At 38.3% G+C, this 16,828-nt stretch overlaps 1 protein-coding gene across 1 annotated transcript in view; it reads left to right on the top strand.

Annotated features, from left to right (window-relative positions):
- Positions 1 to 14,577, top strand: part of ZNF366 (zinc finger protein 366) — a 40,121-nt gene extending 25,544 nt beyond the window's left edge. Inside the window, exons 3-4 of the mRNA XM_044663008.1 lie at positions 9,057 to 9,231; positions 13,903 to 14,577. Coding sequence (XP_044518943.1) covers positions 9,057 to 9,231; positions 13,903 to 14,438 — 711 coding nt within the window. The 3' untranslated portion in view covers positions 14,439 to 14,577. The remainder of the gene's footprint in view (positions 1 to 9,056; positions 9,232 to 13,902) is intronic.
- The last annotated feature ends 2,251 nt before the right edge of the window (positions 14,578 to 16,828 follow it).

Below are 16,828 nucleotides of genomic sequence, written 5' to 3'. Positions count from 1 at the left end.
ATTGGGAGCCAATGGGGGGCAGCTAAGTGGTTCAGTGGATAGAGAGGCAGGTACAGGGGGTCCTAGGTTCAAATCTGGCTGTGATTACTTCTAAGCTATGTGACCCTGGACAAGTCACATAACCCCAATTGCTTGGCCCTTGCTGCTCTTCTGCCTTAGAACTGATTCTAAGTCAGAAGCTAAAGGTTTAAATAAATACACTTTAAATGCATATATAACATTTAACATCTTATATGATATATATAACGTGATTATATTATATGCTATTATACAATAAGATTATATTATATAATAATGATATGTATAATATATAAAAATTAAACCTCCATTTGATATATGTATATGTATATTTGGCGTATACATATACCAAATGGGAGTTTTTATTTGCTCTAGAAGGCAAGAGGGAGCCCCTGGAGCTACCTGGCATTTGAGTAGGAGATGGATCAGAGGGGGAGAGACCACAAATAGCAAGATCAATTAAAAAAAGCAAATGCAGTTGGCTAGAGGGAAAGAAAGGCCTGAATGAGGATATTGGTTAGGATAGGAGAAAGAGCAGTTAAGTGACACGGTAGAAGATTCATCTTCCTGAGTTCAAATACAGCCTTAAACACTTGCTAACTGTGTGACCCTGGGTGAGTCACTTTTTTGTTTCCTCTTTCATAAAATGAGCTGCAAAAGGAAATGATAAAACACTCCAGTATTTTTGCTAAGAAAACCCCAAATCGGATCATGAAGAGGCAGACACAAATGAAAATGACTGAACAACCACAAAATAGGATAGGGGGAAAGGGAATGAATGACAGCCATAATAAACTCTCCTGGGGAGAAATACATAGAAAAAAAGCTCCAGTTACAAAGGGGCTTTTGATATTTGCATCTGGACTCTGCTAGACAAGTGCCAAATCTAGATAAATTTCCTCTAAAACCCTGTGGCTAGCATATCTGCAAGTGGAAGAGGAGGCATCTACTTTAGGGGTGAGATCTTCCCCAATTTCTGGCTGGAGGTATAAGCCAAAGCAAAAATACTGCTCTTGAAAGGTATTCCAAGCAGACTCTGGATGATTTTCTGGTCAGAAAGAGACCTCAATTAGGAGTTTCACTGTCAGGTAGAGGTGAGCCTGAATGCCTCCGGAGGTCCTTTACAGCTCTTAGATTGTAAAGCAGAAATAAAAACAATGATTATTGCCCATTAATTAGCAAATGTGTCTTATGAACCCACTGTGCTTAATCAGTCAACAAATATAAAGCACCTACTATCTGCTTGATGCCATAGCATAGTAGAAAGAGCACTGACATTGGAGTTGGAGGACCTGAGTTCAAATTCTGCCTCTGGGGCTTATCTGTGGGACCTGGGACAAACCACTTCATCTCTGTCTCGGTTGCCCCATCTGTACATTGAGAACTTTAGAATGAATGTCTTCCGAAGTTCCCTCTGACTGTAAACTTTAATCCTCAGATACCTTAATAGTTCTAGTACACAATTTTTGTCCTAATGAAAGAAAAGGTCCCCTGGAGTCATTCAACATTTCTTAGGCTGGAGTATCTGGGATATTCAGGCAAGACTAGCCTATCTGGTGCATCCTTTACAGAGCTGCTCATCCACGAGCACGTTGGCAAAACCATCTCTGCAGACAGGATAAAGCAGGCTGAAATCATCCTATAGGGCTCAAACCCATTGGTGAGTAAGCATATGAAGACTGCCCCTAGCAGAATGGGTAGATGAGAACACTTTTTTCCAATGGCCATGAAGACTGCTGAAGCAGACACTGTGGGGAATTTAGAGCATGGTCAGACATCAAAGACGCCAAGATTGTCCACTGCATCCCTGGTCATCACTAGTACATCTGACTTTCGTTTTGCTTCTGGACTGAATACCTGGAAGAGAGTGAGACCAAAGACTTTGTACAACCCTACCTCACTTAAATGTAATTTATGCTCCAGTTAAAAGACATCACCCAGTGATGCCATTTTTCAAATTTTTATTTTATTTTATTCCATTTTAGAATCAATATGGTGTATTGGTTCCAAGTCAGAAGAGCAGTAAGGGTCAGGCAATGGAGATTAAGTGACTTGCCCAGGGTCACACAGCTAGGAAGTGTCTGAGGTCAGATTTGAAACTAGGTCCTCCCATCTCTAGGTCTGACTGAGACCCACTGAGACACTTAGCTGCCCCTCGGTGATGTCATTTTGATCCTCTTCTAGTATGAAGAAAAACAACCAATCAACCAAATTTTCACTGTGAGAAAGAACAGGAGAAAAATGCAGGTTGGTTCCTGGCTTCTAGATGCATATGCTCTAATGAAAATGGCAGATTCAAAGTTTCACTGGGTACCAAGAATTGTTTGTGATTTATGCTAGCAATTGCAGGTTCATGAATCTCTGATAGAGCACACTGATTGATTTACACTGTAAAGAATAGCATAATGCCATGAAAAAGAAAAAAATTAATGTGAGAACCATGCTTGTGGGTGAGGGGTGGAGAATGAGCATAATGGAAAATATGAAGAATGGAGTTAGCAAAAATCAATTGCTCGCAGAATTTTGCTATAGATTTCTGAGTGTATAGGTTTGGAAGCTGTAGCTCTTAGGAATTCATTTGTACCTTAGTTTTTTTCTCCAAATTATTTGGCCATTTCCACTTGAGGTTTCTCACCTCAAAAGGACCTAACACCTATATTCTAAGTGTTCCGTTTAGCAATCCAGGTGGAAAAGGATCCCCACAAATTGCACTAAACTCTCTATTCTAAGTGTAACACTCATGGAAATAATAAAGGTTTCCCTAGGTTAATGGCTCTCTTTGGTCAGCAATCATTTATTCCAAGTCATTTGACATTCATTTCAGGAACACTGAAAAAACTAGAAGTGCCTAGCAAATTACAAAATCTGCCTATCCACAGGACCTAAAATTGGGCCTGAACATCCTGGATGCTAACACATTATTACAATACTTAGCACGACCCAACAGAGAAGCTTAAATGATTGAGGGAACATTAGCATGGCTATTTCATCTCCTATCATAAAAGGAGGGAGGGAAGAGTCCTACTTGAAAGAAAATGAAGATACAAGTTGAATTCTTAAAATATCTATCCTTCTCTGCCAGCACCAGTAGAATAACTTTTGTTGGATTTTTTGTGTTCAATATTTCACAAATTCTAGGAGAATTTTTGATTGGTACATTGGCTTAGCTAGTTTAGTCATGCCTTCTTCATTTTTAGGAATATCACTTTAAGCATCATTATTTAAAATAAAAAAAGGAAAGAAAAGAAAAGTCCTGTTTTGGGCCATTGTTTAACTCAGGCCAGTCCCCTGGGTAGTTTAAGTCTGATACTGAGCAAAATGAGAAGCCATTCAACAGTCAACAAAATAAGGTATACTTACCCATAGCAAGGAAAAGCTACCCAACATGAAAAGGTTGATTTCTGTTGATTGAATCACCCCTGCTTCTGAGTTGTCTGTCGTTGACTACCAGCCAAGCATCAAGGAAAGACATGGAAGTTCCTAGTCTTCACTTGTACGAGGAATATCCAGGATGCAATGGCAATAGCCAGAGCATTTAATATGGCATCAGTGATTTCATAAGGAAAAAAGCTAGCCTAATTGACATAGGATTGAGGAGTTAGTGTATCAGTCCCACCAGAAGGTCTAGTGAACTTTCAGTTCCAGCTATTTGTAGCATTTCAACTTTCTTTATATCACTGATGGCCTGGTGCTTATGGTTTTTGTAAAGTTACAGTTACTGCAATAAATACTTTCTTTTTTTGTTCTTTCACTTAACAGTATTTACTACCCTACCTTCCCAGGTGTCGATCTCTTATCATTTTAGTAGCTGCCTGGTATCCTATATTGTCAATAGCACATAGTTGTCCTAATCCCACAGTTGGACATTAGACATGTTTCATTTTTTCCTGATTATAAATAGTGTTGAAATGAATGTCTTTGTGTAAATTATTTGTCTGCCTGCCCCCTGCAATTTTGGGTTTATTGCTTTGCTTTATTCTTTTATATTGGCATAACTGAAATTTGGACATTTTTTCCACTTCCATATGATCGAAATGTCTGTTTGAAAATATGCTAAGTGCTATGTGATATGTAGGAAAATTTATGAACATTTAAAAACCACTAAGATTTTTTACTTGGATGACAGAAAATCAGAATATCCTTCTCCTCCCAAATAGAAACTAGTTTTCTAGTCTTTCTCAGCATCTCCAGCTCATCAAAATCGTGTTCTCAGAGAATGAATATCTCACAAATACCTTTGTTCATTGTATTTGCTGTTTCTGTGTCCACCCACACAGTAACTTCAGGTTTGGATCACGAATCTACCCTTTTCTGAGTGTATTGACATTTCAGTGCTTGTCAGAAGGAAAATCAATCAGAATTAGAATCTCAGAGCTAGAAGGGCTCTCAAAGGCCATTGAGGCTAACATAGAGCTCAGTAGCATTCTGCAATGATCCAGCCCCTGATGGATGAGTTCTGCCGGTAGGGGAACTCTATCCATTCTAAGGCAGCCTATTCTCCTTTTTGGTAATCCTCCTTGATAGGAAGGTTTTTGTTTTTCTTTTATTATTCTGAAATGTACCTTTCTGTAATTCTTCCCCTCTGCTACTCTCTAATTATTCCTAAATCTTTGGGAAGAGAAGATATAAAAATAATTTGTATAGTGCTTTAATGTTTGCACAACACTTATAAAGCATTTATTTTTATCCTCACAACAACCCTGGCAGGTAGGTGCTATTATTATCCCCATATTTGTTGTTGTTCAGCCATTTCAGTTGTATCTGACTTTTTGCGAATCCATTTAGGATTTTCTTGGCAAAGATCCTGGAGTGGGTTGTCATTTCCTTTCTCCAATTTATTATACAGAGGAGAAAACTGAGGCAGAGAGTTGTTAAGGGTTTTACTCAAGGATCACACAGCTAGATTTGAATTCATCTTCTTGGCTTCTGATCCAGTAATCTATTCACTATACCACCCAGCAGCCTCTAGTAAAAATGTAATTTCTCTTCCATAAGACAGCTATCATTCCAGCCTGCCCCATCCCCCTATAAATCTTCTCTAGACTAACCCTCCTCATCTCCCTATATTTAAGTCAGAAATGCTTCACCTAGAGTCCATGGTTAAATATCAGGACATCCATGAACTTGGAAGGTAAAAAAACTAAATAATTATTTTTTATTACAGTCTTTAACTAGAAATGAACATTTCCTTCAATATTTAAAAATATTATTCTGAGGAGTGTATAAGCTTCATCAGACTATCCAAGGGCTCCATGATACAAAAAAAATGATAACTTCTAATTGAGATAATCCTTGTACAACATAAAATTATAATCCTTTGTCATTGTGGTCATCATTGTCTAGATCAGTGATTCCCAAAGTGGGTGCTGCAGTGATCCAGGGGAGTGGTGATGGCCACAGGTGCATTTATATTTCCAATTAATTGCTATTAAAATTTAAAAAAATTAATTTCCAGGGGGCTAAGTAATATTTTTGGGCAGCTGGGTGGCTCAGTGGATTGAGAGCCAGGCCTAGAGACTGGAGGTCCTAGGTTCAAGTCCGGCCTCGGACACTTCCAGCTGTGTGACCTTGGGCAAGTCACTTGACCCCTACTGCCCACCCTTACCACTCCTGGGCCAAGGACGGTCCCTAGCCCGGATGAAAAAGGAGGAGGGTTGGGCGTGGGGCTAGCAACCCCACCCTGTAAAAAACTACATTTGCTAAAGAAACTGCAGTGGATTGAGAGCCAGGCCTAGAGACGAAAGGTCCTAGGTTCAAATCCGGGCTCAGACACTTCCCAGCTGGGTGACCCTGAGCGACTGCGTGACCCATTGCCTACTGGTTGTGGCCCTATGCTCCTAGAATGGAGTCCCAGGATAAAAAAAAAAAAAAGTTATATTTTTTCTGGAAAGGGGGTGGTAGGCCAAAAAAGTTTGGGAACCACTGCTCTAGATGCTTGCCATGTCTTTCCTAAAATGTGGCATCCAGAATTGAATACAATCTTCCTGCTGTGGTCTGACCTGGACAAAGTAGAGTAAAGGTCTTCTTCTCCCTTGCATCATATATTGCATTTCTATTAATGTAGCCTAAGATCAAATTAGCTTTTTAAAAATAGCCTCTGTCATGGTTTGGACTCATTTTGAACTTATAGTTCAACGAACCCTATATTTCTTTGTCATGTGAACTATTGTCTAGCTATATTCCTCCATTCTTCCCTGATACATTTGAGTTTCTTAACTCAGGAGTAAGATTTTATATATATCCCTATTCAATTTCATTTTATCAGATTAATTCCATTCTAGTTTGCCATGATCATTAAAAGTGTGTTAGCCCTGGGACAGCTAGGTGGCTCAGTGGATAGAACTCCAAGCCTAGATTTAGGTGGACCTTGGTTCAAATATGGCCTCAGACAAGTCCTAGCTGTGTGACCTTGGTCAAGTCATTTAACCTCAATTGCATAGTCCATACTGCCTTGGAATCAATTGATTTAAAAAAATTTTTAATTAAATTTTAATTAATTAAAAAATAGAAGAAGAAAAAAAGGAAGAATGGATGGATGGATGGTTGGATTAGCCCAAGGAAGTTGATTATTTGTCTATTGATGTCCTGTCTAGCTGTAAATTGATAATTCTTTGTGATTGAACAACAACTGAATTGTCCTCCAAGTTATGAATAGCTTTAATACTTTCCCCTCACTTTGGCAGGGCTGATGGTGCTAGTAAGAAGACAGGCATGCTGGTCTGCAAACAGGCCAAATTTAATATCAAGGTTGCGACATCCATTCATTCAACAAACATTAATCTCCTACTCTGTGCCAGGTGTTGTGTGAGGCACTGGGTATTCAAAGACCAGAAACAAAAATCTCTCCCGTGAGCCAGAGGGCTATGGCGAGGAGTAATACAACATACAGATTGATAAATCAGTACAAAATGTATACATGTTTTGGGGGAGAAGGCATTAACAACTGGGGGAATCAGAAGAGGATTCATGTAAGAAATGGCTCTTGAGCCCCTGTAGCCTTGAAAGGAAGAAGGGATTCTGAGAGGCAGAAGTGCATTCCAAACATAGTGGGCAGTTTCTGCAAAGACCCAGGTGGGAGATGAAATGTCCCATATGGACAATAGCAAGTTGGCGGGTTTGATTGGACTATGACGGGGAATTATGTATAATTATCCTGGAAAGATAGTTGGAGTACAGATGTTGCTTCTCAAGACAGGCTAAATAACTTTGAAGGTGGAAACAACAGCTAGCAAATTTGTGATGTCTTCTTTTTGTTTATATTTTAACTCCAAAAGCTGTCATTCATTATTTCAGTAATGTTTTATCCCTTGGGCCCAGGCATTTCCATAAGAAAGTGTTGACTGAGCTTGACTTCCTGGTACAAAGAACAAGATTATACTTTTATTTACTAATTACCATTGTAGTCTGAAGTCAAGGGACAGCCTTTTAACTAAAGAAAAAACAACAACAAGACTTTTTGTTTGAAGTAGAAACTGAGGATAATTCATGAGTGTTTCCATTGTTCTTAACCCCAGGAGGCATATGTGTCCATTCTCCAAGTTAAAATTGGTTACTGGAAAACTCGTATGTCATTGTCCAACCCCTTTCTAGCTTTCAGAATATGTGGGTCCAGAAGTAAAAATGAAAATTGAATTCTAAGTTAAGGAGAATCTTGTTATTTCTACGATAGGGTCTGATAGAAGTCAATTCAGTAAGTTTTTATTGGGCAGCCATCATGTGATCAAGTTTGGATACAGTAAGTCTGCAGCTAGGAAACAATGTCTTCGAGAAGTCTCACCAAATTATTTCCCACTTAACACTCAATTAGAGCATCTTGGGATTTAAACCAGAGGTAATCTGGTTCAGAGGTGTTGAACAAGCAATCAGCCCTCAACCGAATATTCCTGAATCAAGTTAAAATGTAATTGTTAAATATTTATCAAAAAAAAAAATCCGTGAGCATATAAATGATGTTATGTGGTTTTCTAAATCAATATGAGGTGGTACAGTGGCCCCTATCTTTTATTCCATTTACAAAGAAAGAGAAAAAGAGAAAAAGAGATGTGTATATATGTTTGTGTATGTTGTTTCTTCTCCAGCTTATTTTGAAGATGAGGAAACTGAAGCAAGCAGGGTTAAGTGACTTGCTTGAGATTATACAGCTAGTCAGGGTCTAAGACAAGTCTTCCTGACTTTTCAGGTCAAGCCCTCTCTACACTGTACCACCTAGCTGCCCAGCCCCCCCCCTCCCCATTTTTATTTGAGTTTGACATTATTGATCTAGTCTTAAAATGAGGAAATAGATGGCCAGAGAGATTAACAGATATATCCTAAGTTTCAGGGTTAGCAGGATTAGATCCCATGTCTTCTGGGTCCAAGTCCACCGATCAGTTGTATTCAAAGACAATAAAAGACAAAAATCCTGATTGTAGCACGGGTGGATATTTGACATATTTGGGACAACATTCCTAAGCTCTGAAGTCTGTAATCAAAGAAAAATTCACCAACACCTTCAGGCATTCTTGGTTCTCTCTCCATATTTCAAATCTAGAACGGATCTTGATTAAGTACTGAATGGAAAAATCAGGATGACTGGCTTTGCTGGCCTTTAACACCTGTGATTTTAGAAAGTGAAACATACTTCTAGCCAGAGCTCCCTGAGTCAGAATGACTTCTTTTCCAAAGATTGTTGTTGATTCAGAAAGACATTTGAGTGTCCTTTGATTTTTACCATATGGCTACCTCCCCCTCCCCATCCCCAAACAAAATAAAACAAATCAAAACCTAACACCCCAAGAGCATATGACCGCAGTGTCCCTATCTGCTCCATCTCTGAAGGTGGGCAGAATCTGACCCCACCCTGGACTTCCACAATATAGTTTTCCTTGGAAGCAGTTCAGAGTTGAAAGATTCAAAACAAATCAGCAGCAGCAATAGGGGCTGCAACACAACCTTCTATGGGGCCCCAAATGCTGCATCCATGCAGCCAGTGATGCTTTCCTTGTCTAGAACCCTTGTGAATAACTTGTGTGCCCTTTGTCTCTTCTGATTTCCGACAGCTGTGTGGGAAGGAGTTTAACCGAATGCACAATCTCATGGGCCATATGCACCTGCACTCAGACAGCAAACCCTTCAAGTGCCTCTATTGTCCCAGCAAATTCACGTTGAAAGGGAATCTGACTCGCCACATGAAGGTCAAACATGGAGTCATGGAGAGAGGATTTCACTCCCAAGGTGAGCTGTCGCTGCTTATTCAAGGCTTTTGTGAATCCCATAACTGAGCTGGAATCGAGAGCAAGAAAGATAACAGATCCTCGCTCTTCTTTATTATTTTTTCAACTGACAATTTCTTTTTGGAGACTTTCTTCATGGGGAGGCAGTGAAAAGAACATTGAACCTGGAGTCAGCAGACCTCAATTCAAATTCCCCAAACTGCCATTTACTAGCTATGTAACCTTGAACAAGTCACCTACTCTTTCTCTTTGGGTTATTTGATTTCCCTCTTTGAAAAATGAGGAGATTGAACTAGGGGAGCTCTAAGGTCCTTTCCAAATCGCCATATGTGTCAAAAGAGGGGTGTTATTTTGGGGAAAGATCCAAGTGAGCAAGCTTACAAAGTCTAAAATGAAAATAAGGAATATGTCTCACACTCCCACAAAAAGAAGGTCTTTAATAGCCCAGGAAAGAGACAATTCTAAGTAATCCAGTGGCTTTTGATAATGAGCTGAAAAGACAGTCTACCAATATTTGTCAGTAAAACACTGTAGTATTCTCCAATCTCCTTCCAAGGAGGGACCCAAACTTCAGGAGGTTAGTAAAGAAATGTCCATCGAATCTGATTATGAAAGTGCTTGAGTTGGGTTTTTTCCAAATACCAGTACAATTCTAATTTTAGCTAAACTGTATTGAGGGAAAGGGAATGGAAGAGAGAAGGAGGAAAAATGAGGTAGACACTGCCTGGAGTGTATAGGATTTAGAAATGTTGGAGATCCTCTAATTTAACTTCTTCATTTAACAATGAAGAAATGAAGCCCCAGGAAGTAAAGTTGAAAAGAACTTTGACAAGGTCATATAGATGGTAAGTAGCAGAGCTTGGATTTGAGCCCAGATCCATTGACTAAACATATTCCAAAACCACATTTTGGGGCAGATTTTACCTCCATTTGATCCCCACTATATATTACCACTTCTCTATTACCTTCTTCATGTAAAGTAAGGGAACAAAACAGAGATAGAGACATTTTTTTTCCTATCACATCTCCATTTTAAGAATATTAGGGAGTAAAGAGGAGGGGCGGTTTTGACTTAGGGCATCCTAGGCCATAGGAATAAAAAATAAACTCCTTTTAAATATTAGATTCAAATTATCCCTCATGAAAAACAAAACATTCTATCAACCTTCTCTTATGCAACAAGTATAGTCCTAAAACTTAATTCAGGAAAGAAAGAAAACTATAGGTCAATATCACTAATGAATATTGAATCAAAAATAACCTCATTTACCCACTGAATCAGTATGACTTGATCACTTGCACTTCAGGGAAATCTTTTGGTCATATGCTCTTCCTTCACTCCCTCTATCATTCTCTTGCAACCCCATGTACCTAAACAAACAAACAGAAAGCCTTTGTCTACGAAAGAAAAAAATACTAAATGTGCAAAAGTTATGTTCTTTTTTACCTTTGTCCTTTCTCCTGCCAATGTTAAAAATAAGATATAAAATTTTATGAAAAGAAAACAAAAAATTTTAGTTATTTCTTTCATCCTCTACAACGTGGACCAGGAGACATCTGATTCTCATTTTTGGATGGGTCTCCTTGGCCTAATTTTATACCTAAACATAGCCAAAAGGAGACCCATCCAAAAATGAGAGTCTCCATTCTTGGGCAAGAGGAATACTACCCATTTATAGAATGATCACTTCTCCATGTTTAATTGTTTTTAAAACCTTACCTTCCATCTTGGAATCAATATTGTGTATTGGTTCCAAGACAGAAGAGCGGTAAGGGCTAAGCAATGGGAGTTAGGTGACTTGCCCAGGGTCACACAGCTAGGAAGTATCTGAGGCCAGATTTGAACCTAGGACCTCCCATCTCTAGACCTGTCTCTCAACCCACTGAGATACCCAGCTGCCCTCCATGGTAAAAATTTAAGAACAGATCTAATATAAAATTCTTGACTCTCTTGCCTCATGAATCCCTAGGTGCATGACTATGATTCTGGAACGTTTATTTTCAGGATTCTATTTAGCCTCAAGACTGCAAGGAACTTCTCTGTTTCTTTCTTTCCATATTTTCTTTAGCACTTTCCTATAAACTCCAAAAACCTTTTCTATTAGAGAAAGGGAACTTCACCTAGGACTTTCTTTTTGTGCTATATAACTTTTTATGTATTCAAATCACACTTAAACCAAAGAACTTTATCAAGTCAAAGTTGTTAAAAATACATTAAGGATCAGTTGATGTCAAACCTTACTCTCTACAGAAAGAAAGTCAGGTCTGAAAATTTCTCTCATCAGTAAATAGACTTTTAGAAATATAAGGAATAACTTCTGGCATAAATATGAAGGCCCATGGTGAAATAATTAGAAAAATTCAAGAGGGAAAAATACGTCATATTTTAAATGTCCTCTAAAATTTCAGCTTTTTTAATGTAGCAGATTTACCAGTAAGATACCTTCCTCATCCCACCCCCTACCATGCTACCAATCCTAATTTCATTTCAGCTTTACTTATATGATCTACATAGAGCTTTAGCCTCACCTTTAGATCACCCTTATTTGACTTAGTCTCACATTTCATTTCATTATTCTGAGATCTGGTATAATCCATGCAAACATATGTTTGTATGTTCCTTATTAATTAGTAAAAGTTCAACATATATCTCATTCAACTAAGCTCTGAGCCCCCTCCTCATTTCAACAGGTATTAATTTAATAAACTGGAAAAATATTCTTTCTCATATAATTACTTATATTTCTCTATGTAATAAAAGTACTAGTTTCCTGGGATTAAATACCTACTAAAGTTACTGAATATAGTGTACAATTTATTTACAATAAATTTACTAATAACAAAGAAATAAATTATTATTTATAATAGTTTAACAATGAGAAAGATCATAGTCAGCCACACCTCAAACCATCCCTGTTATTACAGACAACTTGACTTTATTTATTCATTATTTATTTATTCATTTGTATTTTTATTTATTTATTTTAAGGGCCTTACCTTCCATCTTGGAGTCAATACTGAGTATTGGCTCAAAGGCAGAAGAGTGATAAGGGCTAGACAATGGGAGTCAAGTGACTTGCCCAGGGTCACACAGCTAGGAAGTATCTGAGGCCAGATTTGAACCTAGGACCTCTCGTCTCTAGGCCTGGCTCTCAATTCACTGAGCTACCCAGCTGCCCACCAGACAACTTTACTTTAAAAAATACAGTACGAACACCATTCAGTTTCTTCAGTGTCACAGTTTTTTCATATAATTCTTCTTTATCTTCTTTATAAGATAAAGGTTTTAGAAGTTTATTAAAAAGATTTATCTTTTTTCTTTATGTCTTCTCCAGTTTATCTCCAACCATGACAGAAAAATGCATTTTCAGCTTCTCTGAAGCTATTACTCTTAACATAATTTTTTGTCCAGATTCACTTCTCATAATATTTTTTGTTTCTTCATAAGTTAACAATTCTCCCAAAGAAGTTTTCCACATCCTCTTTCTGTTTGTCTTCTCCATAGTTTCTCTCTAATCATCTACACTAACTCTTCTCAATTTCTCAAAAACTGCTAGGTTTTACTGCCAAATTCTAAACATTTCCATTTGTCTCTTAAAGCTACAGTAAGAGTTAACTGTAACATCAGTATGAGAGGCTTTTGAAACCGGTGTTACAGTTAATGAAAAGACAACTACAGAATCATGTTTTCCTTAATAATTTCAGTGTTTTTAGAAAGTTTGCATGTCTAGTCCCAGCAACAATTTTCTAGGCTACATTAAGATTTTGAAAAGGTATCTACAAAAAGTGAACTCGTGATGAAGCCTACCATGGCAACTAGGAGAAGCTTAACTGTCTGCTCTCTAAAAAAATAATTTAATTATAAAATTCACTCAAAGTTTATGCTCTAACACAAAGCAGAATGAAGTAATTTGGTATTATGTCTAGAGAAGTGAGGAATGTCAGTTTTGTACAAACTGGGCTTTGTCAAGCTTTGTCAATTTATTTTAAAGGGATTGCAGTGCTCTGGTCTGCTAAAGTTGATGGCATTTCTCCATTCTTCTTTCCAAAATGGTCCAAATTAAAACTCAAAGGAAAATGTCCTTCATCAAAGCTCTGACAGGGAAAAGATGTGACCAGGAATATAGGGAACTGATTGTTCCTAACAGATCAGATGGAATTATTTGCTGCTAAATAGTATGATATTTTAGCTAGCCAGTGTCTTACCCTTAAATAAAAACCAAAGGTCTCCAAAAGACTTATTTGGGGGCATTAGAACAGACTGGCAAGGGTTAATCAAATAACATGCCTCCTTAGGTGACTCTGAAGTCTTAGAAAGAATGCCTCAGTTTCTTTTAAGATTTTTTTCGTTACTATCTTCTCTCTTTTTAATCCTCTCCATTTAAAAATATATCTTTCTTCCCTCCTCCATATCCCTTGTAATAAAGCAAAAACAAAACAAAACAAAAAAAACTCAATTCAGCAAAACTAACCTAAAGTCTTGTCAGTAGGTACAATGTTCCACACCTATAGTCCTCCCACTTCTCCAAGAAAGGGAGGAAGACACAATTATTTGTCCCATCTCTGGGTCCCAACTCAGTCATTACAACCACTCAGGAAAATATCCAATTTTCAATTGCTCTTTCTGCTGGGCGTGTTACATCATACCTAAATTCTTTCTTGTTTTCATTAGGTTTTGGAAGAGGAAGGATGGCCCTATCCCAGACAGTAGGGGTGTTGAGGAGCTTGGAACAAGAAGAACCTTTTGACCTTTCCCAGAAAACTCGGGAGAAGGGCACCCCCTTTCACTCTGATGGAGAGAGTGCCAAGGGCAGTTCTTGCCTTGAGGAGGAGGAGGAAGACAATTGCTTTGAGCCTGAGCCGTACAGCCCTGGCGTGTACCAGCAGGACAAGCCCCTGTACCCGCCCCAAGACCTATCTAGAAAAACTGAGCAAGTGATGAAAAGCCTCCAAGAATCCTATGGTGAAGAGAAGGAAGGGACTCTGAATGAAGCCTTGGAGGAGAAAGGGAAAGACAGCATCAGTGTGGAAGGAGGCCAAGAGAGAGACTTTGCATGCAAAGATGAGCTCCGGAGCTTCAGGGCTTTCCAGAGTGGCAGGCTTGAGCCTTCTTTTTCTGATTATCTTTACTTTAAGCACAGGAATGAGAGTTTAAAAGAATTATTGGAGAGGAAAATGGAAAAACAAGCGATGCTTTTAGGTATCTAAATGGACAGCTTCAAAATTACCTTTGGAAAATGAGAAGCCGGCGGCTCAAATGCAGCTTTCAGTAGGAGCTATAATTTGCAGGGGACTGCCCATTTGGGCAGCTCTTTAAAGATGATCGAACCAAATCAGTAAGAACAATTTAAAGCAAAGTAAATGCCTTGCAGGTGGTCTGTTGGCCCTTTAATGTCAATAGCACAGTTTGGCATCTTCTCTTCAGTGTTATTATAGTCCTTACTATTAGAATGATGTAATATCACCTTGGATATTTAATTGCAAATGGACTCTCAGTTGGTTACAGGGATTTTGTTTTCCTCTTTCTAATAATACTCATATGCATCACATCCGTCCCCTTTCTTGCTTGTTGCCAAATAGAAACAATACTTCAGGTATTAACTCACTAATGATGATTTAGTAACAAATAGATATGATAGATCTCAAGAAAATATTTTTTCCCAAATAAACTAAAATATCATGAAGTGCATTTATGATGATAGCATTTAATAGTTCTTTTAAAAGAAATTTTCCACACATACCCTAAAAGACTCTAATAACTCAAGAGGTAGCTATGGAACCTGGATGTTCCCAAAAGGTTGCTGGAAGTCTAAGATGAGATCTAAGATAAGTTTCTATGCCATCAAGTGCCTGAAAAGTTGGACTTAGAGAACAAAAAACAAAACAACAAGCTCCTAACTACATGTACCAGTGTTCTGTCCTTGCTCACTTTTGTTGGGGAAAGACTAGAGACAAAATCTTCATGGTCGTCTGATAACAGGCCGTGTGTTCTAGATCTTCAGCCAAACCTGCAACATGAACATCAGGAAAGAGCACCAGCTGTGGAGTCCAACAATCCTAGGTTCCAGTCCCAGTCTTGGTCATTTGGTACCTGGGTGACCTAGACAATTCCTTTTCCTTCTCTGGGACTTAGTTTTCTCTCCCATAAAGGAAGGGTGTTGGACTGGATGATCTCTAAGACCCTTTCTAGCCTGTGTTCAGAGGATCTTGAGAAATCTGACTGACACCTCACCTAAGCTTTATGCCAACAAAAGCAATGAGGGAAAAAATGCATTTTGATAAGGGAGAATTAATTTATTCATTCTTCAGTCATCTCAGGCCTGGAGCTGGGAAAGAAATTCTCTCTCAAAATTTTAACTTTGACTCTCTGGGATTTTACAACAATGACCGGAAGCCTAACATAAATGAGTTATTATAGCATTATTCACCTGCCTTTGGAATCTTTTCCCTGTAGGACAACAAACACTTGTCCCCTGACTTCTAAACAGCCAAGTCATCAGCATGACTGACTTGGCTCACTCTCAGTAAGAAAACTACAGATTTCCAACTTCCGACTCTGCTTTGCTTTAATCATTGATAGAATATGTACATACATAAAACATCTATATATTGACAAACATGTAGAGGTGTGTGCATACGTGCACATTTTTTGGTATGAAGATGCTTGTGGTATCTGTTTTCATTTCATTTCTTTGAAAAAATGCAATATCCACCTTAATGAGGCTGATGATTTCTAACTGGATGACACTATGCCTATAATTCCACTGGAAGCCACTAGGCAATATGATGGTCTCAAGACACCTTTGTTGCACTTACCTTTATATGTTAATGCCAAATACTTGAAAATTTATCTCTTCTTTGCTGATCTTCCTAGAGATTAGTTCAGGGTTCTGTAATACCAGGGCATTTTCTACATCTAAATAAGTGCCTTCTATATTCAGATACTAAGGTAAGAGTCAACTATATTCAGCATTCCATGTCTTCCACAATTCTCTTTGGGATTCCCATTGCTCCACAGCTCATCCCACTGAGTATTCCTAAGGATTCCAAAACACAGGAAAAGAAGTACTTCATTGAGATGGCACATCATTATGAAAACTCTTCACAAAAAGGAATGAGAAAAGCTATTTGACCAGATATGGTATTCTTCCTTTGATGAACCACTTTATAACAAAAGTCCAACTCCCAAATGGGCAAATTTCTCCCTGATCCAGGAAGCAGAACCTAGCTCTAAATGATCTAACTAGTTCATGTAATATTTCATTTCCTCCCTTTCCCTTCCTTTAGGTCACACTTTGTTGATCACATCAACCAAAATCATTGGTAGTAGTGTCAGAGCAAAAAATGCTTTTCCATTATTTCCAACCTACAAATGTGAAGGCATTGGGCATAGGCTTAAATGCCTTCAATGGGAAAATGTCATAAACTTGACCCACAAGCTTATCCCTATTATAGTCTCCATGGCACTAATTATCAAGTTAGATCTAAAAATCTTACAACAGTGATCAAGCTTAAGTGAGCATCTCACTTCCAAATGAACCCCTCCTTCCCAACCATCATACTTTCATCTGAAAAGTTTTAGAGGTTGGAAGTAGGAC

Source organism: Gracilinanus agilis, chromosome 1 (genome assembly GCF_016433145.1).
Source record: "Gracilinanus agilis isolate LMUSP501 chromosome 1, AgileGrace, whole genome shotgun sequence".
Taxonomy (NCBI): Eukaryota; Metazoa; Chordata; class Mammalia; order Didelphimorphia; family Didelphidae; genus Gracilinanus; species Gracilinanus agilis.
This window is presented reverse-complemented; position numbering and strand designations above follow the sequence as displayed.